This window comes from Oncorhynchus tshawytscha, linkage group LG02 (assembly GCF_018296145.1).
Source record: "Oncorhynchus tshawytscha isolate Ot180627B linkage group LG02, Otsh_v2.0, whole genome shotgun sequence".
In the NCBI taxonomy this organism is placed as follows: Eukaryota; Metazoa; Chordata; class Actinopteri; order Salmoniformes; family Salmonidae; genus Oncorhynchus; species Oncorhynchus tshawytscha.
In genome coordinates, this window is record NC_056430.1 from 65,337,890 (window position 1) to 65,360,675 (window position 22,786).

Genomic DNA, 22,786 nt, shown 5'->3' on the forward strand with positions numbered 1-22,786 from the left:
CATTTTTTTTGCACACTTTAGTTTGCAGCAAATTTACCAAAAATTTGCAGGATGTTTGCCACAACAAATAACTTTTTGGAAGGGTACCCACTGTTTTTCTGGAAATAAAACAGTTTACTGTTCTGTATATCACTTTTTTTATTTATTTTTTATTTTACCTTTATTTAACCAGGTAGGCAAGTTGAGAACAAGTTCTCATTTACAATTGCGACCTGGCCAAGATAAAGCAAAGCAGTTCGACAGATACAACGACACAGAGTTACACATGGAGTAAAACAAACATACAGTCAATAATACAGTATAAACAAGTCTATATACAATGTGAGCAAATGAGGTGAGAAGGGAGGTAAAGGCAAAAAAGGCCATGGTGGCAAAGTAAATACAATATAGCAAGTAAAACACTGGAATGGTAGTTTTGCAATGGAAGAATGTGCAAAGTAGAAATAAAAATAATGGGGTGCAAAGGAGCAAAATAAATAAATAAATAAAAATGAAATACAGTTGGGAAAGAGGTAGTTGTTTGGGCTAAATTATAGGTGGGCTATGTACAGGAGCAGTAATCTGTGAGCTGCTCTGACAGTTGGTGCTTAAAGCTAGTGAGGGAGATAAGTGTTTCCAGTTTCAGAGATTTTTGTAGTTCGTTCCAGTCATTGGCAGCAGAGAACTGGAAGGAGGCGGCCAAAGAAAGAATTGGTTTTGGGGGTGACTAGAGAGATATACCTGCTGGAGCGTGTGCTACAGGTGGGAGATGCTATGGTGACCAGCGAGCTGAGATAAGGGGGACTTTACCTAGCAGGGTCTTGTAGATGAGATGGAGCCAGTGGGTTTGGCGACGAGTATGAAGCGAGGGCCAGCCAACGAGAGCGTACAGGTCGCAATGGTGGGTAGTATATGGGGCTTTGGTGACAAAACGGATTGCACTGTGATAGACTGCATCCAATTTGTTGAGTAGGGTATTGGAGGCTATTTTGTAAATGACATCGCCAAAGTCGAGGATTGGTAGGATGGTCAGTTTTACAAGGGTATGTTTGGCAGCATGAGTGAAGGATGCTTTGTTGCGAAATAGGAAGCCAATTCTAGATTTAACTTTGGATTGGAGATGTTTGATATGGGTCTGGAAGGAGAGTTTACAGTCTAACCAGACACCTAGGTATTTGTAGTTGTCCACGTATTCTAAGTCAGAGCCGTCCAGAGTAGTGATGTTGGACAGGCGGGTAGGTGCAGGTAGCGATCGGTTGAAGAGCATGCATTTAGTTTTACTTGTATTTAAGAGCAATTGGAGGCCACGGAAGGAGAGTTGTATGGCATTGAAGCTTGCCTGGAGGGTTGTTAACACAGTGTCCAAAGAAGGGCCGGAAGTATACAGAATGGTGTCGTCTGCGTAGAGGTGGATCAGAGACTCACCAGCAGCAAGAGCGACCTCATTGATGTATACAGAGAAGAGAGTCGGTCCAAGAATTGAACCCTGTGGCACCCCCATAGAGACTGCCAGAGGTCCGGACAGCAGACCCTCCGATTTGACACACTGAACTCTATCAGAGAAGTAGTTGGTGAATCAGGCGAGGCAATCATTTGAGAAACCAAGGCTGTCGAGTCTGCCGATGAGGATGTGGTGATTGACAGAGTCGAAAGCCTTGGCCAGATCAATGAATACGGCTGCACAGTAATGTTTCTTATCGATGGCGGTTAAGATATCGTTTAGGACCTTGAGCGTGGCTGAGGTGCACCCATGACCAGCTCTGAAACCAGATTGCATAGCAGAGAAGGTATGGTGAGATTCGAAATGGTCGGTAATCTGTTTGTTGACTTGGCTTTTGAAGACCTTAGAAAGGCACGGTAGGATAGATATAGGTCTGTAGCAGTTTGGGTCAAGAGTGTCCCCCCCTTTGAAGAGGGGGATGACCGCAACTGCTTTCCATTCTTTGGGAATCTCAGACGACACGAAAGAGAGGTTGAACAGGCTAGTAATAGGGGTGGCAACAATTTCGGCAGATCATTTTATAAAGAAAGGGTCCAGATTGTCTAGCCCGGCTGATTTGTAGGGGTCCAGATTTTGCAGCTCTTTCAGAACATCAGCTGAATGGATTTGGGAGAAGGAGAAATGGGGAAGGCTTGGGCGAGTTGCTGTTGGGGGTGCAGTGCTGTTGACCAGGGTAGGAGTAGCCAGGTGGAAAGTTTTGGAGTTTCATTGTAGTTCATCATCATTGTAGTTTTGGATGACTTCTACCCATCTATCTCTAGTATGTACTGTATCGCTCTATGGCATGGCCCAAACCAGGGGCCTGTATTAAAAAAACATAGACTAGGAGTAAGAGTAGTAGGATTAGGAACACTGATCTAGGACCAGTTTTTTCCTTTTAGATCATAATGGATAGGATTATATGATTACTGTATATGAGATGCTTTGTGAATATGGGCCCTGGTTACTATTTATTTACAACATGGCTGCCATGGCGATTGCACCTGATCACATAGTACCAGAAGGTGAATATATCATCATCGGGTGTGAGTGTTTTCCTTACTCATTCTTGAATGTCTCCTTGTCTATTGTCAAAGTCTCGATCGTCTGGATTCCTATCATGAGTACAGACGGATACAGTGTCACAGTGTTGTTGTCATCAATCACAATAGCCAATGACACAGTGAGAGCTGATGGCCGGTACACCGTTCCCATGCCTATCACAAGCCTGTAATTGCCTGTTCCTTAATTTCTGAGTGACAGGTGAAGTTGTTAAATATGTTTGGGCTGCAGCAATGAAACCCAATGGCACATCTATTGTCACATACATAAACGTCCACGTAGCTTGTGATTGGACTGTAACATACACATAAAAACAACTGAGATACATAAAAAAACTAAAGACAACAAAGTAGTTGTTTATGTCTTTAATGCAGCTGTTTATCACCTGTGAATATGGTAAACAACAAAGGTTGAAGAGTACAATGGTGTGAGTATGGCAATCATATGTGTTGGGAACTAGCAGAAATACAGTATACAGTATACTTTATGTGAGACTCAGTGCACTGTATGAGTGTATAATTGAAATATTTGAATTACTCCTTGGTGCTTGTCATTAATAGTCATGAATGCTAAGCATGAATTCATGAAGCATGAAGATGTGCATTCATTAATTATAGTGTGTCTATTATGAGCTTAATTTGATGTCACATACCATCATCTTTGGATACCCAAAATCCGACATTGTGTTGTGCCTCCTGTGAGTAAACCCCTGCAATATAAACAAGGTTATTGTAAGCCGATTTCATTGGTATATAGGCCTACACTACATCATTGTAGTTTTGGATGTAAAAATGCATTCAAACATGATGTTGAAAAGGCTGGTCCTCATCTTTATCAAACTTAAGTTTGGAAATCTTTCAAAGTCAATTAGACATGACGATAAAATATTTTTGTATGATTATGAGCAAGCAGACAAAATATACAGCCAATGTTTTTCATAGCAGAACATATGCTACTCTGTGATAATGGTAGAATAATATGATCATGTGGGTGTACATATCTATGTCTAAAATGTTATCCCAGGGCTACAGACAGTACAGACAGTACATTGCCGCAAAGCATAAAGAGTTGTTTAATTAAAATTTGATCTGTTCTTTTCATTGCACGTATCAACAGAGACAGAGTGCCTGTGTTGTCTGGCCATCCTTCGTCACCTATCCACACCCGTACAATAAATCTCCATGGCCACACCCTACTGCAAGTCAACCTGATTGGTGGACATAATACCTGTGGTTATAGTGCGCACTCTAGTGGTAGCAGGGAGAGACATCAAAACCACTGAACCTTCCAGATCATATCACAACTGTTGCGTAATCATTGCCAGAAGTAAAGTCTATAATCCAAGGCACATCCTTTTTTTATTTAGCCAAGTAGGACATGATCCTTGATCATGATTGTTTTGGTACCTGGATCAACAATACAATACCAACAGTGTATAAACCAGGTAGTTTGGCACCTGGATGCTGATTGTCTGAAAGCTGTGGTATATGAGACAATATACTATGGGTATGAGGGAAAAAAATATTGTTTACTGGTCTAATTATGCTGGGAACCTGTTTATAATAGCAAAAAGTCACCTCAGGGGTTTGTGGTACACTGTGGCGATCCTTCATTCAGAGCCCCACTTGATTTGAGCCCCACCTGTTTAGCAAGACAATATATACGTATATATACAGCACCAGTCAAAAGTTTGTACACAGCTACTCATTCAAGGGTTTTTCTTAATTTTTTACTATTTTCTACAGGCCGTCGTCCGTGGTGGCTTCCCAATCAAGATTGGATCCGGAGATACCTGCGTCTTCGTCCACGGCTCTGTCTCCCTCTCCGGTGGCTTCTACCTGGGTTCAGACCGTGAGGCTGCCAGAGAGACCGGCCCATTCAACATGACCAGCTATCATCATAGGAAGCTCTATGGTGAGAAACATCTCGGTCCCCAAGGCAAAAACCCTGTGCTACCGAGGAGCACGCATACAGGACATAACAAGGCTGCTTCCGACTGTTCTACCATAGATGCCGGGAGCTGACACTGTCGTTGTCCATGTGGGGTCAAGCGACATCAGGAGGGCAAGCTCGGAACATTTGAAAATGGATTTTATATAACTGATTTTAGCATTAAAAGACTAAAAGAAAAAGGCCAATAATTTCAGGTCCAGTACCATCTTTGGGCCGCGGGTGTGAAAGATTCAGCAGACTGCTGCCATCACACATCTGGCTAAAAGACTACTGTAGCTCTGCTGGAGCCACTTTTATTGATAACTTTGACACCTTCTGGAAACAGAAGATACTCTACAGGAATGACGGAGTCCATCCAAATCATCTTGGCTCCTGGACTCTGTCCACGCATTTCAAGGCTGCGTTGAAACAATGACTGGTAAATGAGCCAAGACCAGCTCAGTTAATCCCTACCATTGTGACAATGAGTCATCATAATGCTGCGTCGAATGTACATGATCTTAGGGGCATTGGCAAACACAATGTAAGTCATTAAATTTATCTACCCCTAATTGCACCGAGTACATCTGTTTATCCTACAGCTATTGTAAGCAGTAATCATGAGCCTATAAATCAGAGTTACACTGTTAGCACTGAGGCGATGTGCAATAGTAGGAAGACCACTTTATGCAGCTCACCCTGCACTATCAGCTCCAATGTAAATAACATGAGTAAGTCTACCTCTGATAAGCTTCCCAGTAAAGCATTAAAAACAATCAAGCAACCCAGGAAAGTGCTACAAATAGCCCATATTAACATATGTAGCCTAAGAAACAAGGTCCATGAAGTCAATAACTTGCTTGTAACAGATGACAGTAATATTCTGACTATCTCTGAAACTCACTTAGATAATACATTTGATAATACAGTTGTAGCAATACATGGTTATAACATCTACCGAAAGACGGAAACGGAGGCGCTGTTGCGGACTATATTCAGAACCACATTCATGTAAAGCTTAGAGACAATCTAATGTTAAATACTGTTGAAGTAATATGGCTACAGATTCATCTGCCTCACTTGAAGCCCATTCTTGTGGGAAGCTGCTATAGACCACCAAGCGCTAACTGTCAGTATCTGGATAATATGTGTGGAATGCTTGATAATGGTTGCGATATCAACAGAGAAATATATTTTCTGGGTGATTTAAATATTGACTGGCTATCATCAAGCTGCCCACTCAGAAAACAACTTCAAACTGTAACCAGTGCCTGCAACCTGGATCAGGTTGTCAGTCAACCTACCAGGGTAGTTCAACCAGCACAGGAATGAAATCATCAACATGTATTGATCACATTTTTACTAACGCTACAGATATTTGCTTTAAAGCAGTAAAAATATCCATAGGATGTAGTGATCACAATATAATAACCATATCTAGGAAAACCAAAGTTCTAAAGGCTGGGCCTAATATAGTGTAAAATACATTTTGTAGTGATTCATATGTTGATGATGTAAAGAATATCACCTGTTCTGTGGTGTGTAATGAGGAGCAACCAGACGCTGCACTTGACGCATTTATGAAAGTACTTATTCCAGTTATTAATAAGCACGCACCCATTAAGAAAATGACTGTAAAAACTGTTAAATCCCATGGATTGATGAGGAATTAAAAAATTGTAAGGTTGAGAGGCATGAGGAAAAAAGGTATGTCAATTAAGTCTGGCAGCCCAACTGATTGGCAAACGTACTGCAAATTAAGAAATCAAATTTAAAAATAAAAATAAACTACACATTATATAAAGAATGATAATAAAAAGAGTTGAGGCACCTTAAATTATTTTTTTTAATCAGATGGCTCATTCATCACAAAGCCCAGTGATATTGCAACTACTTTATGACTTTTTCATTGGAAAGATAAGCAAACTTAGGGATGACATGCCAACAACAAACGCTGACACTACACATCCAAGAATATCGGACCAAATTATGAAAGACAAGAACTGTACTTTTGAATTCCGTAAAGTCAGTGTGAAAGAGGTGAAAAAATGATTGTTGTCTATCAACAATGACAAGCCACCAGGGTCTGACAATCTAGATGGAAAATTACTGAGGATAATAGCAGATGATATTGCCACTCCTATTTGCCACATCTTCTATTTAAGCCTACTGGAGAGCATGTGCCCTCAGGCCTGGAGGGAAGCTAAAGTCATTCCACTACCCAAGAATAGTAAAGCCCCCTTTACTGGCTTAGATAGCCAACCAATCAGCCTGTTACCAACCCTTAGTAAACTTCTGGGAAAAAATGTGTTTAACAATGCTATTTTACAGTAAACAAACTGACAACAGAGTTTCAGCATGCTTAATAGGGAAGGACACTCAACAAGCACAGCATTTACACAAACGACTGATGATTGGCTGAGAGAAATTGATGATAAAATTATTGTGGGGGCTGTCTTGTTAGACTTCAGTGCAGCTTTTGACATTATTGATCATAGTCTGCTGCTCGAAAAACGTATGTGTTATGATTTTACACCACCTGCTATAATGTGGATAAAGAGTTACTTGTCTAACAGAACCCAGAGGGTGTTCTTTAATGGAAGCCTATCAAATATAATCCAGTTAGAATTAGGAATTCCCTAGGGTAGCTGTTTAGGCCCTTTGCTTTACATTTCTTTTTACTAATGACATGCCACTGACTTTGAGTAAAGCCAGAGTTTCTATGTATGCGGATGACTCAACACTATACACGTCAGCTACTACAGCGACTGAAATGACTGCAACAATCAACATAGAGATATAGTTAGTTTCAGAGTGGGTGGCAAGGAATATGCTAGCCCTAAATATTTCTAAAACGAAAATAATTGTATTTGGAACAAAACACTCACTAAACCCTAAACCTCAACTAAATCTTGTACTAAACAATGTGGAAATTGAGCAAGTTGAGACGACTAAACTGCTTGGAGTAACACTACATTATAAACTGTCATGGTCAAAACATATTGATGCAGTAGTAGCTACAAAAAAGGACTTAGGAAAATTGCAATTGGCTCAGAACAGGGCAGCACGACTGGCCCATGGATGTACAAAGAGAGCTAATATTAATAATGTGCATGTCAATCTCTCTTGGCTGAAAGTGGAGGAGAGATTGACTTCATCACTACTTGTATTTATGAGAGGTATTGACATGTTGAATGCACCGAGCTGTCTTTCTAAACTACTGGCACACAGCTCAGACACCCATGCATACCTCACAAGACATGCCACAAGAGGTCTCTTCACAGTCCCCAAGTCCAGAACAGACTATGGGAGGCACACAGTAGTCCATAGAGCCATGACAACATGGAACTCTACTCCAAATCAAGTAACTGACGCAAGCAGTAAAATTAGATTTGAAAAAACAGATTAAAAAAAAAAACACCTTATGGAACAGCGGGGACTGTGAAGCAACACAAACACTGGCACATACACATGCATAGCATTGAAATACAGTATATGATAATATACAGTATATAATACAGTCTAACACCCTAAATACATTTGTTTCACAATTAAATATACATGTCATTATGCACAATTTATCAAACTTTCAAAATAGGAACCAAATTAACTTCACCTTACTGTGCTCAGGACCTAGTCAATACAATCACAGAAAACCTTTATTATGTCACCTCAATGAAAGTTAACCAAATCAATAATGTGCTAATTAGGCTGTAATCGTTTGCTGCAGGCTACACCCATTATCATGATGAAACTGTGTGAAATTATATCCAATGTTGTTGTTATGTTCTGTTAATTACGGATGTCCCCTTTAAGGATGGAGCACCCTTGGTGATGCGCAGAGTTGTTCTATGTTATTCTGGTACTAACTCGTTTGAGTAAATGTGAAGCTCCAGTTCAATTGCTTGTATTCCGAGTCTTTCTTATTACATAAATAAGTACTAAGTGTTAAGACACTACAATGGCGACGAGGATGATTACCTGCAGTGTGCATCACGAATACAGATGGAGTTCGTAGGAAGAGAGGAAGATTTTGACCCTGTAGCACAACAGCTAGCAAGCAGTGAAGACGAGGGGAGAGCTGACGAGAACGAGGCGGCAGATCAAAGACCCGTGGAGCCGGAGGTAAAGAGAATGGCTAGCATCGGGAAAATAGATGTGTTTGATGACACGCAGGAAAACTGGGCAACTTACATTGAACGACTGGAACAGTACTTCATTGCAAACGACATTGCTGCTAACAAAAGAGCACCAGCGTTGTTGAGTTTAATTGGCCCAAAAACATACAGTTTGCTAAGGGATCTGACTGCCCCTCTGAAGCCCTCAAATAAAACATTCAGATATCGAAGGCAAACCCCTCAAAATGGAGCTGGACACAGGATCTGCAGTGTCTATAATTTCCACTACCGTCTATAATGAGCACTTTAAGGCTATCAAGCTGAAGAACACAAATGTGTTGCTGAAGACATACTCAGGAGAGAGATTGAGCCCAATGGGGGCGTTGCAGGTCAGAGTGCATTATGGGGGGCAAACACAGCAGTTACAGCTGTATGTGGTGCCTGGAACTGGCCCCCCATTATTTGGCAGGGAATGGCTTTCAAAAATAAAGCTTAACTGGTGTGACTTGAAAATGCTCCACACATTCCAGTCCAAAGAGAAAGGCACAGACCAAACACTAGTGGAAATTATAGACACTGCAGATCCTGTGTCCTGTGTCCAGCTCCATTTTGAGGGGTTTGCCTTCGATATCTGGTGTCACCCATATTATGCTCCTGCTGGGAGAAGTCACTGTGTTTAACTCCATTGTACCAATTAATCGTTCATCTGAATCACTGCCACTAGAACACTTGCGGAAGAAATACAACACAGTTTTCAGTGATCAGATGGGAACAGTAAAAGGCTTCACAGCAAAACTTGTACTAAGAGATGATGCAACCCCCAAATTCTGCAAAGCCAGATCTGTTCCATACTCCCTGAGACCAAATGTGGAAGCGGAAATCGATCGCTTGCAGGATACAGGGATCCTGACGAAAGTGGACAGAAGCGAATGGGCCACACCCATAGTTCCTATTGTGAAGAAAGACGGCTCTGTTAGAATGTGTGGGGACTTCAAGGTAACTGTGAATTCAATGTTGCATGTGGAGCAATACCCCCTACCACGCCTGAATGACATCTTTGCTGCACTAGCTGGTGGGAAACACTTCAGTAAAATCGATCTGAAACAGGCTTATCTGCAGCTACCGGTTGAAGAGAGTTCCAAACAGTACTTGACAATAAACACACACAAAGGTCTATACAGGTATAACCGCCTGGTTTTTGGCATTGCATCAGCCTCAGCCATTTGGCAACGAACTATTGACCAGATTTTGCAAGGAATCCCAGGAACCCAGTGTATCCTGGATGACATGATCATAACAGGACGCACCGACAAAGAGCACCTGGCTAACCTGGAAGAGGTCCTGAAAAGACTGAAAGAGTATGGTCTACAGGCAAACTTAAAGAAGTGTGAGTTCTTCAAAGACAAGATTGTCTTCTGTGGACATGAGATTGACTGTAATGGATTGCACAAAACACAGGACAAAATCGAGGCAGTGGTACAGGCACCACGACCAAAAAATATCACAGAAGTGAGATCTTTCACGGGACTGATCAATTACTACAGAAGATTCCTCCCAAACCTTTCAGCAGTACTCCAGCCTCTAAATCAGCTCCTGGAAAAGAATAGGACATGGCGGTGGACAGAGCAGTGTGAAAATGCAGGTCTGGATCAACAAAAACATGGCGAAGAACTGTAGCGGATGTTTGGAAACCCTTCACATGCCTGCTCCTGTCCCAGTCCACCCATGGGAATGGCCCGCAGAGCCATGGCAGAGAATTCATGTGGACTACGCTGGTCCCTTTGAAAAGCACATGTTTCTGGTTATAGTGGATGCCCATTCCAAATGGCCAGAGGTGTTTTGCACTGACTCCTCCACCTCAGCTCAGACGATAGAGTGTCTCAGAACAACGTTTGCACGCTTCGGTTTGCCACTGCAGCTGGTAAGTGACAACGCGCAAGTTTTTGTAAGTGACGAGTTTACAAGATTCATGTCAGTAAATGGAATCAAACACTCAACCTCAGCTCCATACCACCCTGCCACCAATGGGCTGGCAGAACGCTTTGTGCAAACCCTAAAGCAAGGACTCCGTGCAGCAAAACGAGACGAAGGGACTTTGCAAACAAAACTGGCCAAGTTCCTGGCCTCCTACCGAAACACCCCACATGCCACGACAAATGAAAGCCCAGCCGCACTGATGTTCGGGAGGCCTCTCCGCACACAGCTGGACATCATGAAGCCAAACACGCGTAATGAAGTGCTGAACAAACAAGCCAAGATGCTCTCCGGTGGCCGGGAGCGCCATCTCCAAACAGGACAGGAAGTGATGGTGCGAGACTACAGAAGAGGAGGGAAATGGACAAGAGGGGCCGTACACACACAAACGGGACCCAGAACTTACCAGGTTCAAGTGAGCCCAGACCAAATCTGGCGGCGTCACATTAACCAAATGCATTCCACGGAAAACAGCACAACAATCGAGAGAGAACAGGCACAGAGAGATCCTGAGAGTGACACACAGGGAACTGTAGAGGACGGTGGGGCAGTAAAGAGACCCCAGGCTGAAAGAAAGGGAACGTGTTGATGAAGGTGCTGCTATAGTTTGGTGCATCCTGGCTGACTGGCGTTTCCGGCAGATCCTGGCTGACTGGCGGATCCTGGCTGACCGGCGGATCTGGAAGATCCTGGCTGACTGGCGGATCCTGGCTGACCGGCGGATCTGGAAGATCCTGGCTGACTGGCGGATCCTGGCTGACCGGCGGATCTGGAAGATCCTGGCTGACTGGCGGATCCTGGCTGACTGGCGGATCTGGAAGATCCTGGCTGACTGGCGGATCCTGGCTGACCGGCGGATCTGGAAGATCCTGGCTGACTGGCGGATCCTGGCTGACCGGCGGATCTGGAAGATCCTGGCTGACTGGCGGATCCTGGCTGACTGGCGGATCTGGAAGATCCTGGCTGACTGGCGGATCCTGGCTGACTGGCGGATCTGGAAGATCCTGGCTGACTGGCGGATCCTGGCTGACTGGTGGATCTGGAAGATCCTGGCTGACTGGCGGATCCTGGCTGACTGGCGGATCTGGAAGATCCTGGCTGACTGGCGGATCCTGGCTGACTGGCGGATCTGGAAGATCCTGGCTGACTGGCGGATCCTGGCTGACTGGCGGATCTGGAAGATCATGGCTGACTGGCGGATCCTGGCTGACTGGCAGATCTGGCGGATCCTGGCTGACTGGCGGATCTAGCTGCTCTGGCTGCTCCATGCAGACTGGCAGCTCTGCTCTGGCTGACTGACTTTGGCTGCTCCATGCAGACTGGCAGCTCTGGCTGCTCCATGCAGACTGGCAGCTCTGGCTGCTCCATGCAGACTGGCAGCTCTGGCTGCTCCATGTAGACTGACAGCTCTGGCTGCTCCATGCAGACTGACAGCTCTGGCTGCTCCATGCCGACTGGCAGCTCTGGCTGCTCCATGCCGACTGGCAGCTCTGGCTGCTCTATGCAGACTGGCAGCTCCATGCAGACTGGCAGCTCTGGCTGCTCTATGCAGACTGGCAGCTCTGGCTGCTCCATGCAGACTGGCAGCTCTGGCTGCGCTGAACAGGCAGGAGACTCCGGCAGCGCTGGAGAGGAGGAAGGCTCTGATAGCGCTAGACAGGCGGGAGACTCCGGTAGCGCTGGAGAGGAAGAAGGCTCTGGCAGCGCTAAACAGGAGGGTGACTCCGGCATCGCTGGAGAGGAGGAAGGCTCTGGCAGCGCTAAACAGGCGGGAGACTCCGGCAGCGCTGGAGATGAAGAAGGCTCTGACAGCGCTAAACAGGCGAGGCGCACTGTAGGACTGATGCGTAGTGCTGGCACTGGTGGTACTGGGCCGAGAACACGCACAGGAAGCCTGGTACGGGGAGCTGCAACCGGAGGACTGGTATGTGGAGGTGGCACTGGATAGACCGGACCGTGCAGGCGCACTGGAGCTCTTGAGCACCGAGCCTGCCCAACCTTACCTGGCTCGATGCCCACTCTAGCCCGGCCAATACGAGGAGCTGGTATGTACCGCACCGGGCTATGCACCCGCACTGGAGACACGTGCGCTCCACAGCATAACACGGTGCCTGCCCGGTCTCTTTAGCCCCCCGGTAAGCACAGGAAGTTTGCGCAGGTCTCCTACCTGGCGTAGCCATACTCCCTGTGAGCCCCCCCCCCAATACATTTTTGGGGCTGACACTCAGGCTTCCATCCGCGTCGCCGTGCTGCCTCTTCATACCAGCGCCTCTCCGCTTTCGTCGCCTCCAGTTCTTCTTTGGGGCGGGGATATTCTCCAGGCTGTGCCCAGGGTCCTTTTCCGTCCAATATCTCCTCCCAAGTCCAGAAGTCCTGTGATCGCTGCTCCTCACGATAAACAGGGGGAGTTGGCTCAGGTCTGAACCCTGACTCTGCCACACTCTCCCTGAGCCCCCCCCCCAAGACATTTTTGGGGCTGACTCTCTGGCTTCCTTCTGCACCGCCGTGCTTGTCTCTTCAACTCCATTCTTCTATACCCCTCTTCGCACTGCTCCAGCGAATCCCAGGCGGGCTCCGGCACTCTCTCTGGGTCGACCGCCCACCTGTCTATTTCCTCCCAAGTCGTATATTCCAAACTTCGTAGCTCCTGCTGCCGCTGCCTGTCACCACGCCGCTTGGTCCTGGTGTGGTGGGTGATTCTGTTACGGTTTTCTTCGGGTGAAAGAGAGTCGGACCAAAATGCAGCGTGGTTAATATGATACATCTTTAATTACGATGAAACACGAACAATACAAAAACAATAAACATAACGTGAAAACCGAAACAGCCTAAACTGGTGACAATAAACACAGAGACAGGAACAATCACCCACGAAACACTCAAAGAATATGGCTGCCTAAATATGGTTCCCAATCAGAGACAACGAGAATCACCTGCCTCTGATTGAGAACCGCCTCAGGCAACCATAGACTATGCTAGAAAACCCCACTAAGCCACAATCCCAAAACCTACGAAAAACCCCCATACATAAACACAACACAAAATAAACCCATGTCACACCCTGGTCTGACCAAATAATAGGACAGAATACAGTATATACATATGAGATGAGTAATGCAAAATATGTAAACATTATTAAAGTGAATTGTGTTCCAATTATTAAAGAGGCCAGTGATTTCAAGTCTATGTATATAGGGCAGCAGCCTCTAATATGCTAGTGATGGCTATTTAACAGTCTGATGGCCTTGAGATAGAAGCTGTTTTTCAGTCTCTCGGTCCCAGCTTTGATGCATCTATACTGACCTCACCTTCTGGATGATAGCCGGGTGGACAGGCAGTGGCTCGGTGGGGCGGCAGGTAGCCTAGTGGTTAGAGAGTTGAGCCAGTTACCAAAAGGTTGCGGGATCGAATCTCTGAGCTGACAAGGTAAAAATCTGTCGTTAACCCACTGTTCCCCGGTAGGCCATCATTGTAAATAAGAAGTTATTCTTAATTGACTTGCCTAGTTAAATAAAGGTTAAATAAATAAAATAAATAATAATAATTAAATATCTACCGTGGCTTTGATTGGACTGGTCGTGTCAACATCATACTTTCAAAATAAATCTTAGCTATTAAGCTAGTCATCATCATGAATCACGTCGACAATCTACCAGCAAATCCTTTACTTTCAATCCGTGTCATATGAATAGAAATTATAGATAAAACGTATGAGTGCTCATTGGTCATTTGACATCAACATTACACAACAAGTTGGAATTTGCAAATTCAACAATGAGTGGTTTGGAAAGAATCAGTGGCTAACTGCAAAGATTGCAATGAAAATGAGCTCAGACTGGAAAAATATGTTTTGAATGGTCATCCAACTCGGAATTCCAAGTCGGGAACTCTGGCCTCTTTCTAGATCTCCGACCTGAAGATCACTGACATCATGATTCAATGTTATTTTTTTCCAAGTTCCCAGGTGTCTTGAAAGTGCAATAAATCCAGAGAACGACAGAATTTGATGACAAAGTTTGATGACAAAATATCCCCACAAGAAGGACCTTCCGCACTACCTTCCTGTTCAAGTGATCACAGCTCTTGACTACAGAGCACAGTGAGCACAGAGTCAAATTTACTGTATGCTGCTGCATAAACTATGTATTATGCCAGGGGGATATGTATACTGTAGTTAAGAAAGTAATACTAAGTGTATGTTGTGTTGTAAGCTGTTACTACCCTAATAAGTTGGTCCCCTTTCCCCTCATAATTTAGCCTACTGTTCTTACTTGGTGGTGCGCATGTAGCCTATAGCGTTTAGAGAAATGTAAACATTGAATATTGTAAGCGCTTTCATTGTCTGCTTATATGCTCCCTTTATTTATCCTACGGTTCTGACTTAGTGTACAGGGAGAATACTGTAAGAATAGCCCATGTTCTGAATTCAGTCACTGTACATTTCAAAAGTGCAAATAGTTATATTGACTGCGTCCATCCTAGCTCGCTCATTAATGTCTTATTGAAAATTACAGATTATGCCATAGCTTGTATGCCATAGCTTGTACATATCAAGTACATACTTGTACATACCTTATGCCATAGCTTGTACATATCAATTGTCAGGAGAAAGCACATTTGTTTAAGCAAGTCATCCATATCAACTGTGTTTTTTTAAAGGCAGTAAATGAGGCTGAATGAACTGTTTTGCTGCCAGACAAGGCTCTGCTGATAGCCAGGTGTAGCAGTGGTCAGGATTCACTCCATGGTGCTGAAAAGAAAGCTCTGCTGTCGGGACAGCTTTATGTAGGTTTGTGGGCACCGTTATAGTGCAGTTAATGTATTGTTTAGTGCTGTGTTGTGTAGTGTCTTTGCTGGTATGCATCTACAACATTTGTTTTGAGTTTGCCCCACCAAGATTTACATGTTGAAATCGCCACTGGTGGTATACAGTTGAAGTCGGAAATTTACATACACTTAGGTTGGAGTCATTAAAACTTGTTTTTCAACCTCTCCACAAATTTCTTGTTAACAAACTATAGTTTTGGCAAGTCGGTTAGGACATATACTTTGTGCATGACACAAGTAATTTTTCAAACAATTGTTTACAAACAGATTATTTCACTTATAATTCACTGTATCGCAGTTCCAGTGGGACAGAAGTTTACATATACTAAGTTGACTGTGCCTTTAAACAGCTTAGACAATTCCAGAAAATTATGTCATGGCTTTAGAAGCTTCTGACAGGCTAATTGACATCATTTGAGTCAATTGGAGATGTCCTTGTGGATGTATTTCAAGGCCTACCTTCAAACTCAGTGCCTCTGTTCTTGACATCATGGGAAAATCAAAAGAAAATATTTTTTTTGTAGACCTCTACAAGTCTGGTTCATCCATGGGAGCAATTTCCAAATGCCTGAAGGTACCACTTTCATCTGTACAAACAATAGTATGCAAGTATAAACACCATGGGAGGTTTGCAAGCTGAAGAACAACATCCCAACCGTGAAGCACGGGGGTGGCAGCATCATGTTGTGGGGGTGCTTTGTCCCAGGAGGGACTGGTGCACTTCACAAAATAGATGGCATCATGAGGAGAAAAATTATGTGGATATATTGAAGCAACATCTCAAGACATCAGTCAGGAAGTTAAAGCTTGGTCGCAAATTAGGTCTTCCAAATGGACAATGATCCCAAGCATACTTCCAAAGTTGTGGCAAAATGGCTTAAGGACAACAAAGTCAAGGTATTGGAGTGGCCATCACAAAGCCCTGACCTCAACCCCATAGAAGATTTGTGGGCAGAACTGAAAAAGCATGTACGAGCAAGGAGGCCTACAAACCTGACTCAGTTACACCAGCTCTGTCAGGACGAATGGAACAAAATTCACCCAACTTATTGTGGGAAGCTTGTTGAAGGCTACCCGAAACATTTGGCCCAAGTTTAACACTTTAAAGGCAATTCTACCAAATACTAATTGAGTGTATGTAAACTTCTGACCAACTGGGAATGTGAAATAAAAGCTGAAATAAATCATTCTCTCTACTATTATTCTGACATTTCACATTCTTAAAATAAAGAGGTGATCCTATCTGGCCTAAGACAGGGAATTTTTACTAGGATTAAATGTCAGGAATTGTGAAACACTGAGTTTAAAAACGTATTTGGCTAAGGTGTATGAAACCTTCCGACTTCAACCAGCATACCGTACCACGGTGGCATTTTGGCCATATACCAAAACCCCGCTGGCCTTATTGCTTAAGTGTAGTTCAACCTGTTTAGAAATAGGATATTGTAATAGTAATTAGGCTACGGAAATAAGTATTACATCTAGATTTAAGTGGTGGTTGAATAACAGGCTAATTAGGCTTCCTGATAATTATATAACATAATTACATCATTACATCATTATATCATTACAAATAGCAACAACTATTTGGTTGTTTTATGATTCATTTAAAATAGCACCACCTGCAAGACAGGTTTTTTCTGGTTAACACAGAACATATTACAAACATATTTCTTGCTTTGCAAACACAACAGTGGTAAAATATGTTTTTATGAATGTGACAACACTTGTGACACCATGGATTACATTTTTGACTCCACGGATTACATTTGGGACTCCGCGGATTACATTTGTGACTCCACTGATTACATTTGTTACTCCACGGATTACATTTGTGACTCCATGTGTGTTAGAATTAGGGACGTTTGACAGCTGACAATGTTAACTTATTCCCATTAGCACCTACTCCATCATCTCTGTTGATTTATTTGCTGGCTCTTCTGTGCACAGGCAGTTAGTTATTGCATATGTTCCTGTCTATGGGGGTGAGGAGGGAAATGTGTGTGAGATGGGATGGGGGTGTTTCAGCCAAAAGGAATTCTGGCAGAAGACGTTTTTGTTCTGTTCCTTGAAGGCCAATGCAGGTTACGTACTAAAATAACGTCATTAACTACTACTTCATACCACCAAATCTGAGTCGCAAATGGCATGATATTACCTAAAATGTGCCCTAATTTTGACCAGAACCCTATGGGTCCTGGTCACAAGTAATGCACTATATAGGGAAAAGGGACACTGCCCAAGTTACATTTTTGTTATTCCTGCTGCAGGTCACAGTCATCCAGATTCTTTTGGCATCCAGGTCCAATACCAAGACTGTGCTGGACATTGACAATGCCAAGCTTGCTTCTGAGGACTTCAAGATGAAGTAAGGGGCTACTAACGACTATGAATCATGACACACTATTCATATAAAACCTTTGTCTTTCACTCAAGGCTTTATACAACACACTCTGAGTCGAAGTTACCCTTTTAGATACAGAACCATAATCAGCCTACCCAAGCTAAATCTTATCCATAACTATTAGTGAGGAAAAGGCTAAACTGATCAATGGTCATGTCCGATTACCCACACTAGCTAGCGTATTACATACTTAAACTGCATACTAATTTTGGCGTTTGATCTACCTGTAGTAGAATTCACTTGTCTTTTCCCGACTCACGTGTTTGACAACAGATTAATTGACACTCTGTACCAAAATGAAAGAGTGGTGGGAGTCAATGCATTCGCGCATTAGATGATGCATTTGGATTACTATTTTCAAATTTCATTTATTTTTTGCACACTATTTAGTACGCTAGAATGGGTGTTCAGACACTGCCTGTGTCAAGCCATCCCTACTCCATAGACAAAGCAAAAGACTACAATCTTAAAACATATTGGTAGCCTGTGTGACCTTAGCATGACTTTTGACCTTTGCCCTGCTCAGCTATGCGAAAGAGCAGGCCATGAGGATGGCAGTGGAGGCAGACATCAGTGGTCTGAGGAGGGTCCTGGATGACATGAACCTGGGCCGCTCTGACCTGGAGATGCAGTACGAGGGTCTGAAGGACGAGCTCATCATGCTTAAGAGGAGCCACCAGGTGGTAACAGATTGTTCCGGGCCAACAGTTATTCACAGTACAACCACACTGTATAGCACAGGGGAGCTGTTTTTCACAGTACACCCATTCAAAACCACAAAGCGTTAGCAACACCAATCTAACAAAATGCCATACCTTCTTATCTTTGATGTCCACCAACGCCAACACGTTTTCACCTCCCTCCTCACAGCCACACCTACAGTATAACAGATATGTTTGTGCTAGTGAATCTGAATAGGAATGACATGCATATGTTTACTTGTTAATACTGCCCTAATAGTGCAAACAGTACTAGAACAATATATTATTTATTTGCTTAGTGTTCAGTGACGATATACAAGACGATATACAATGGACCCTACATGTATTTCATTCCACTTACAGCAGCAAAAAACTCACTTCAGCCGGCATCCACATGACAGTTGCTAGGCGGAAGGATATCATTGGCCACTAAGGAGTACTTAGCCCTGTTTTGTATGGGGTGTTATTGGAGCAGTTAATGTTCAGTACACAAATATGACATCTACCTAACCACTGCTGATATCACACCAGGATTTCCTTTACACAGGTGGATGGGTGTTTTTTTTTTACAACACAGTTCCTCTCCCCCTCCTCACACTTCCTAGTATTCTTACTTTCTTCCATTAACTCACTATTACCCTTTGTGTGACTTTTACATGCACAAATTCACACATAACAGTTCATGTATGGTGAATAATGGGTAATATATTGACCAGTAGGAGACATTAGATTAGTTGACAATAGCTTAGTCCATTAGGTTAAAAGTCCTCTGGTTGAAAAACATGTAATCACACGTGTGGGGCTGCACTGTAATAGCAAATACTCAGATCTAAAACATTGAGACCTGTTTAATCACAGTCAAGCTACGGTTGGTTGTTATGGTTACTACCTGAGGTTACGCCCTCTGACCTTTGACCTACAGGAGATTGCCCTGGTGAAGACCCACGTGGGCAGCCAGGTGAATGTATCAGTGGATGCTGCCCCATCCCAGGACCTGAACGCAGCGATGACCGAGATTAGGAAGCACTACGAGTCTGTGGCCATCAAGAACCGCAAAGAGCTGGAAGCCTGGTACCAGGGCAAGGTGAGCTGAATGACCAAGATATCTTTACTATATGAAGTCATTAATCTAAAAGAGTTATTCTCTAAAGGTGTTTTTTTCATCATAAGAATAATGCAATTCAGCTGCCCTAAAATTTTTTACATTTGAAGTGTCAATTAAAAAACATGTTTAAAGCATGAAGAAAGTATATTCTCTGTATAGGATGAGGTTAATGATCTATTGATGCATGGAAATCAATTTAGAGACTGAATGAGTTGGCTCTGAGGTAAACTGTGTTGACTAATGCTATTTCTTTTAACCTGTATAGCTGGCCACAGTGGAGATTGAAGTCATGACAAACAATGAGCAGCTGGTGAGCCGCCTCACAGAGTCCGAAGGACACATACACACACACGCGCACTCCATAAAAACCCAGGCATGGGTGATAGCATGTATGCCAGGTCTCTCTGCATGCCGTTATTCTGACACTAAATACCTTACTGACATTTTGAACTTGGCAACATGCCCACCTCATGTCTGGACTTGACCAAACATTTTTCTGGGTGTGTAGTCCATTGGAGCACCAGATTCACAACCTCTCACACAGTTTTGTGCAACAGAGTTATAATAATAACAATAATCGAATATTATCCATGTGTGTAGTGCATTGGAGAGGGTACCCACTCTATCCCCCGCGAACAGAAGCAAAACTTGTGCAACAGTATCACATACTGTGGTAGCATGTCATTGGACAAGGCACCAGTATACTAACTAGTCCGCTCCAGGGGGAAGTTTTCCCTAAGTAAAGATCTAGGATCAGCTTCCCCTCCCCCAATCCTAAACTTAACCATTATTGGGGAGAAATGCAAAACTAACCCAAGACAGTGTCTTGGTGCTACTTCACTCTTCACCCACTCATCCCTTCCACTCCCTCCTCCCCTGATAGAAATCCTCCCTGGAGCCCACGCTGGCAGACACCCAGAAACGCTACTCTGCTCAGCTGGCAGGGCTCCAGAGCATGGTGACTAGCCTGGAGCTCCAGCTCTCCCAGCTCCACGCCAACATCGCCCACAACAAGCAGGAGTACGACATGTTTCTGAACCTCAAGACCCGGCTGGAGCTGGAGATTGCAGAGAACAGGAGGCTGCTGGACGGAGAGGACGACAGTTCCACCCAAGGTAAGCCATTGTATACAGCGGGCAATAAGCCTTTGTAGACTTCTTGCCAAATGCATCATCATGAGACTGCTTGATTTTAAGCTAAAAGCAAAATACTGTATCTTCAAAATTCGGAAGTTGACAATTATTTTGGACTGTATCAAAAGTGGACTAATGAAGAAGATATGAAGAAACAAAAATTATTCTAATAGTATGCTTTAAAGTGCTCAGTATGAGTGTTGCAATGAGATTTACTCCATGTCCATTTTTGACTCCACAGGGGTTACCAAGATGATCACCGTGACCCAGACCATTGTGGATGGAAAGGTGATGGTTCTGTTAACAGAACCATCGATAAAGATTATGTGGTTGAATGAGAATGGGCTGTGTGGTTTCACTTGTTTCAGATATATGAATGCTTTATAATAGACTGACTATATGAATCTGTGATTATGGATGTCAAAGCAGATACATTTTGTGTTGTCATTTCATATGACTTGATTTCAATTCGACATCTTTCCACCAAAACATGGTGTCCAGCACTAGAGTTGACTCCACAAACACTCTCCATACAGTATATAACTCTGAATCTAATGCTTGAAAAACTGAGAGTTTGATTAATAGAGATAGAATGATGTAATTTTGCCGACAGCCAGTGTGGCGGCCCTGCCACTCTGTCTGCCAAATTCTTTCTCTTTGCTCGTTTTCCTTGGTAGGATGTCAGGGGGCGGAGCTCAGGTGTGTCCCGGGGATAAGTACACCTTTCCCCGTTCATTGAGGAGACTCTCTCCACGCAGACACACTGTTATTTTTGGTTGTGGCATTTTGTGGTTTGTTTGTTTTGGCACCTCTCAACACCCCTCATTTTCACCATCTATGCATGCAACCACTCACTTACACTACTAAATACTGACTACACACACCATTGTTACTTGTATATAGTTTTAGTTAAGAAATATTTAGTTAATAAATATATTTTTGTTTTTCCTTATCTCCACGTTGTCTCCCTCATGACTTCCACCGAAGGTGGTTCCTCTCCCTGTTCCCTCGGTGCTCGGGGGTCGGCATCACCGGCCTACTAGCCATAACCGATCCATGTTTCCTTTTCCATTTGTTTTGTCTTTGGTTCATTCACACCTGGTTTTCATTTGCTTTAATTTAATACTGTTACCTCCCATTGTTTTGGGGTATTGTACTGTACCGTGTTTTTGGACTTGCCCCGATTAAAATATACGCTACACTGACATCTCTGCTCTCCTGCGTTTGACTCCTCACCTACCTTCAGTGCGTAAACGCAACAGAATCCCGCACCGGCATGATGGAGTCAGCAGGAGCAGACGCTCTCCCGACATTAATGGAGGAGCGCGTCCAACAACATACGGCCGTACTGCAGCGTCTGGGAACAGCAATGGATCAGGTGATGGCAATGATGGACAGGTGGGAGAGAGTTGCCCTTCCTCCACCAGCCACACTACAACCACCCCCACAGCCCTCTCATTCGTCACCTGGCTCCAGTGGCATTCGGCTCGTGCTCCCTTAGGGAGTGCGATGGGACGGCTGCCGGGTGTCAGGGGTTCTTACTCCAGCAGGAGCTCTACCTGGGAACCATGCACCCTGCTCCTTCGGGATGTGAGAGCGTGAACGCCCTAGTCTCCTGCCTCTCAGGCAAAGCACTGGAGTGGGCCAACGCGGTCTGGAATGAGGGAGACTCGGCGAGGGACCACTACCCAGAGTTCACCCACCGCTTTCGGGCAGTGTTCGACCACCCACCGGAGGGCCGAGCGGCGGGTGAACGTCTGTTCCATCTCAGGCAGGAGAAAAGGAGTGCGCAGGACTTCGCCCTGGAGTTCTGGACCTTGGCCAGCGGCGTGGGATGGAATGACAGGGCCTTGATCGATCACTATAGGTGTAGTTTGCGTGAGGATGTCCGTAGGGAGCTAGCCTGTAGAGATACCACCCTCACCTTGGACCAGCTGGTGGACATGTCCATTCGGCTGGACAACTTGCTGGCCACCCGCGGACATCCGGATCGGGCTCTGTCCGTTTCATCCCCCAGCACCTCTGCTCTGACGCCCATGGAGCTCAGAGGTGCTTCAGCAAGGGCGACCGG

At 44.2% G+C, this 22,786-nt stretch overlaps 1 protein-coding gene across 1 annotated transcript; it reads left to right on the forward strand.

The window, feature by feature from the left end:
• Nucleotides 1–8,279: 8,279 nt before the first annotated feature.
• Nucleotides 8,280–21,752, forward strand: LOC112245560 (keratin, type I cytoskeletal 50 kDa-like). The gene is made up of 7 exons (XM_042305354.1): nucleotides 8,280–8,578; nucleotides 17,643–17,740; nucleotides 18,303–18,524; nucleotides 19,336–19,561; nucleotides 19,848–19,892; nucleotides 20,466–20,697; nucleotides 20,957–21,752. The coding sequence occupies exons 1-7, from the start codon at nucleotides 8,459–8,461 to the stop codon at nucleotides 21,100–21,102; spliced, it is 1,089 nt and encodes a 362-aa protein (XP_042161288.1). The 5' UTR covers nucleotides 8,280–8,458; the 3' UTR covers nucleotides 21,103–21,752.
• Nucleotides 21,753–22,786: the final 1,034 nt, after the last annotated feature.

What these genes read in the sequence shown, in the direction of transcription:
- LOC112245560 (XM_042305354.1), top strand. Translation starts at nt 8,459, where the DNA reads ATGGAGTTCGTAGGAAGAGAGGAAGATTTTGACCCTGTAGCACAACAG. An exon ending in TCTGAGGACTTCAAGATGAA is followed by an intron (nt 17,741 to 18,302) that starts GTAAGGGGCTAC and finishes TGCCCTGCTCAG; the next exon opens with CTATGCGAAAGAGCAGGCCA. An exon ending in GGACGACAGTTCCACCCAAG is followed by an intron (nt 20,698 to 20,956) that starts GTAAGCCATTGT and finishes TTGACTCCACAG; the next exon opens with GGGTTACCAAGATGATCACC.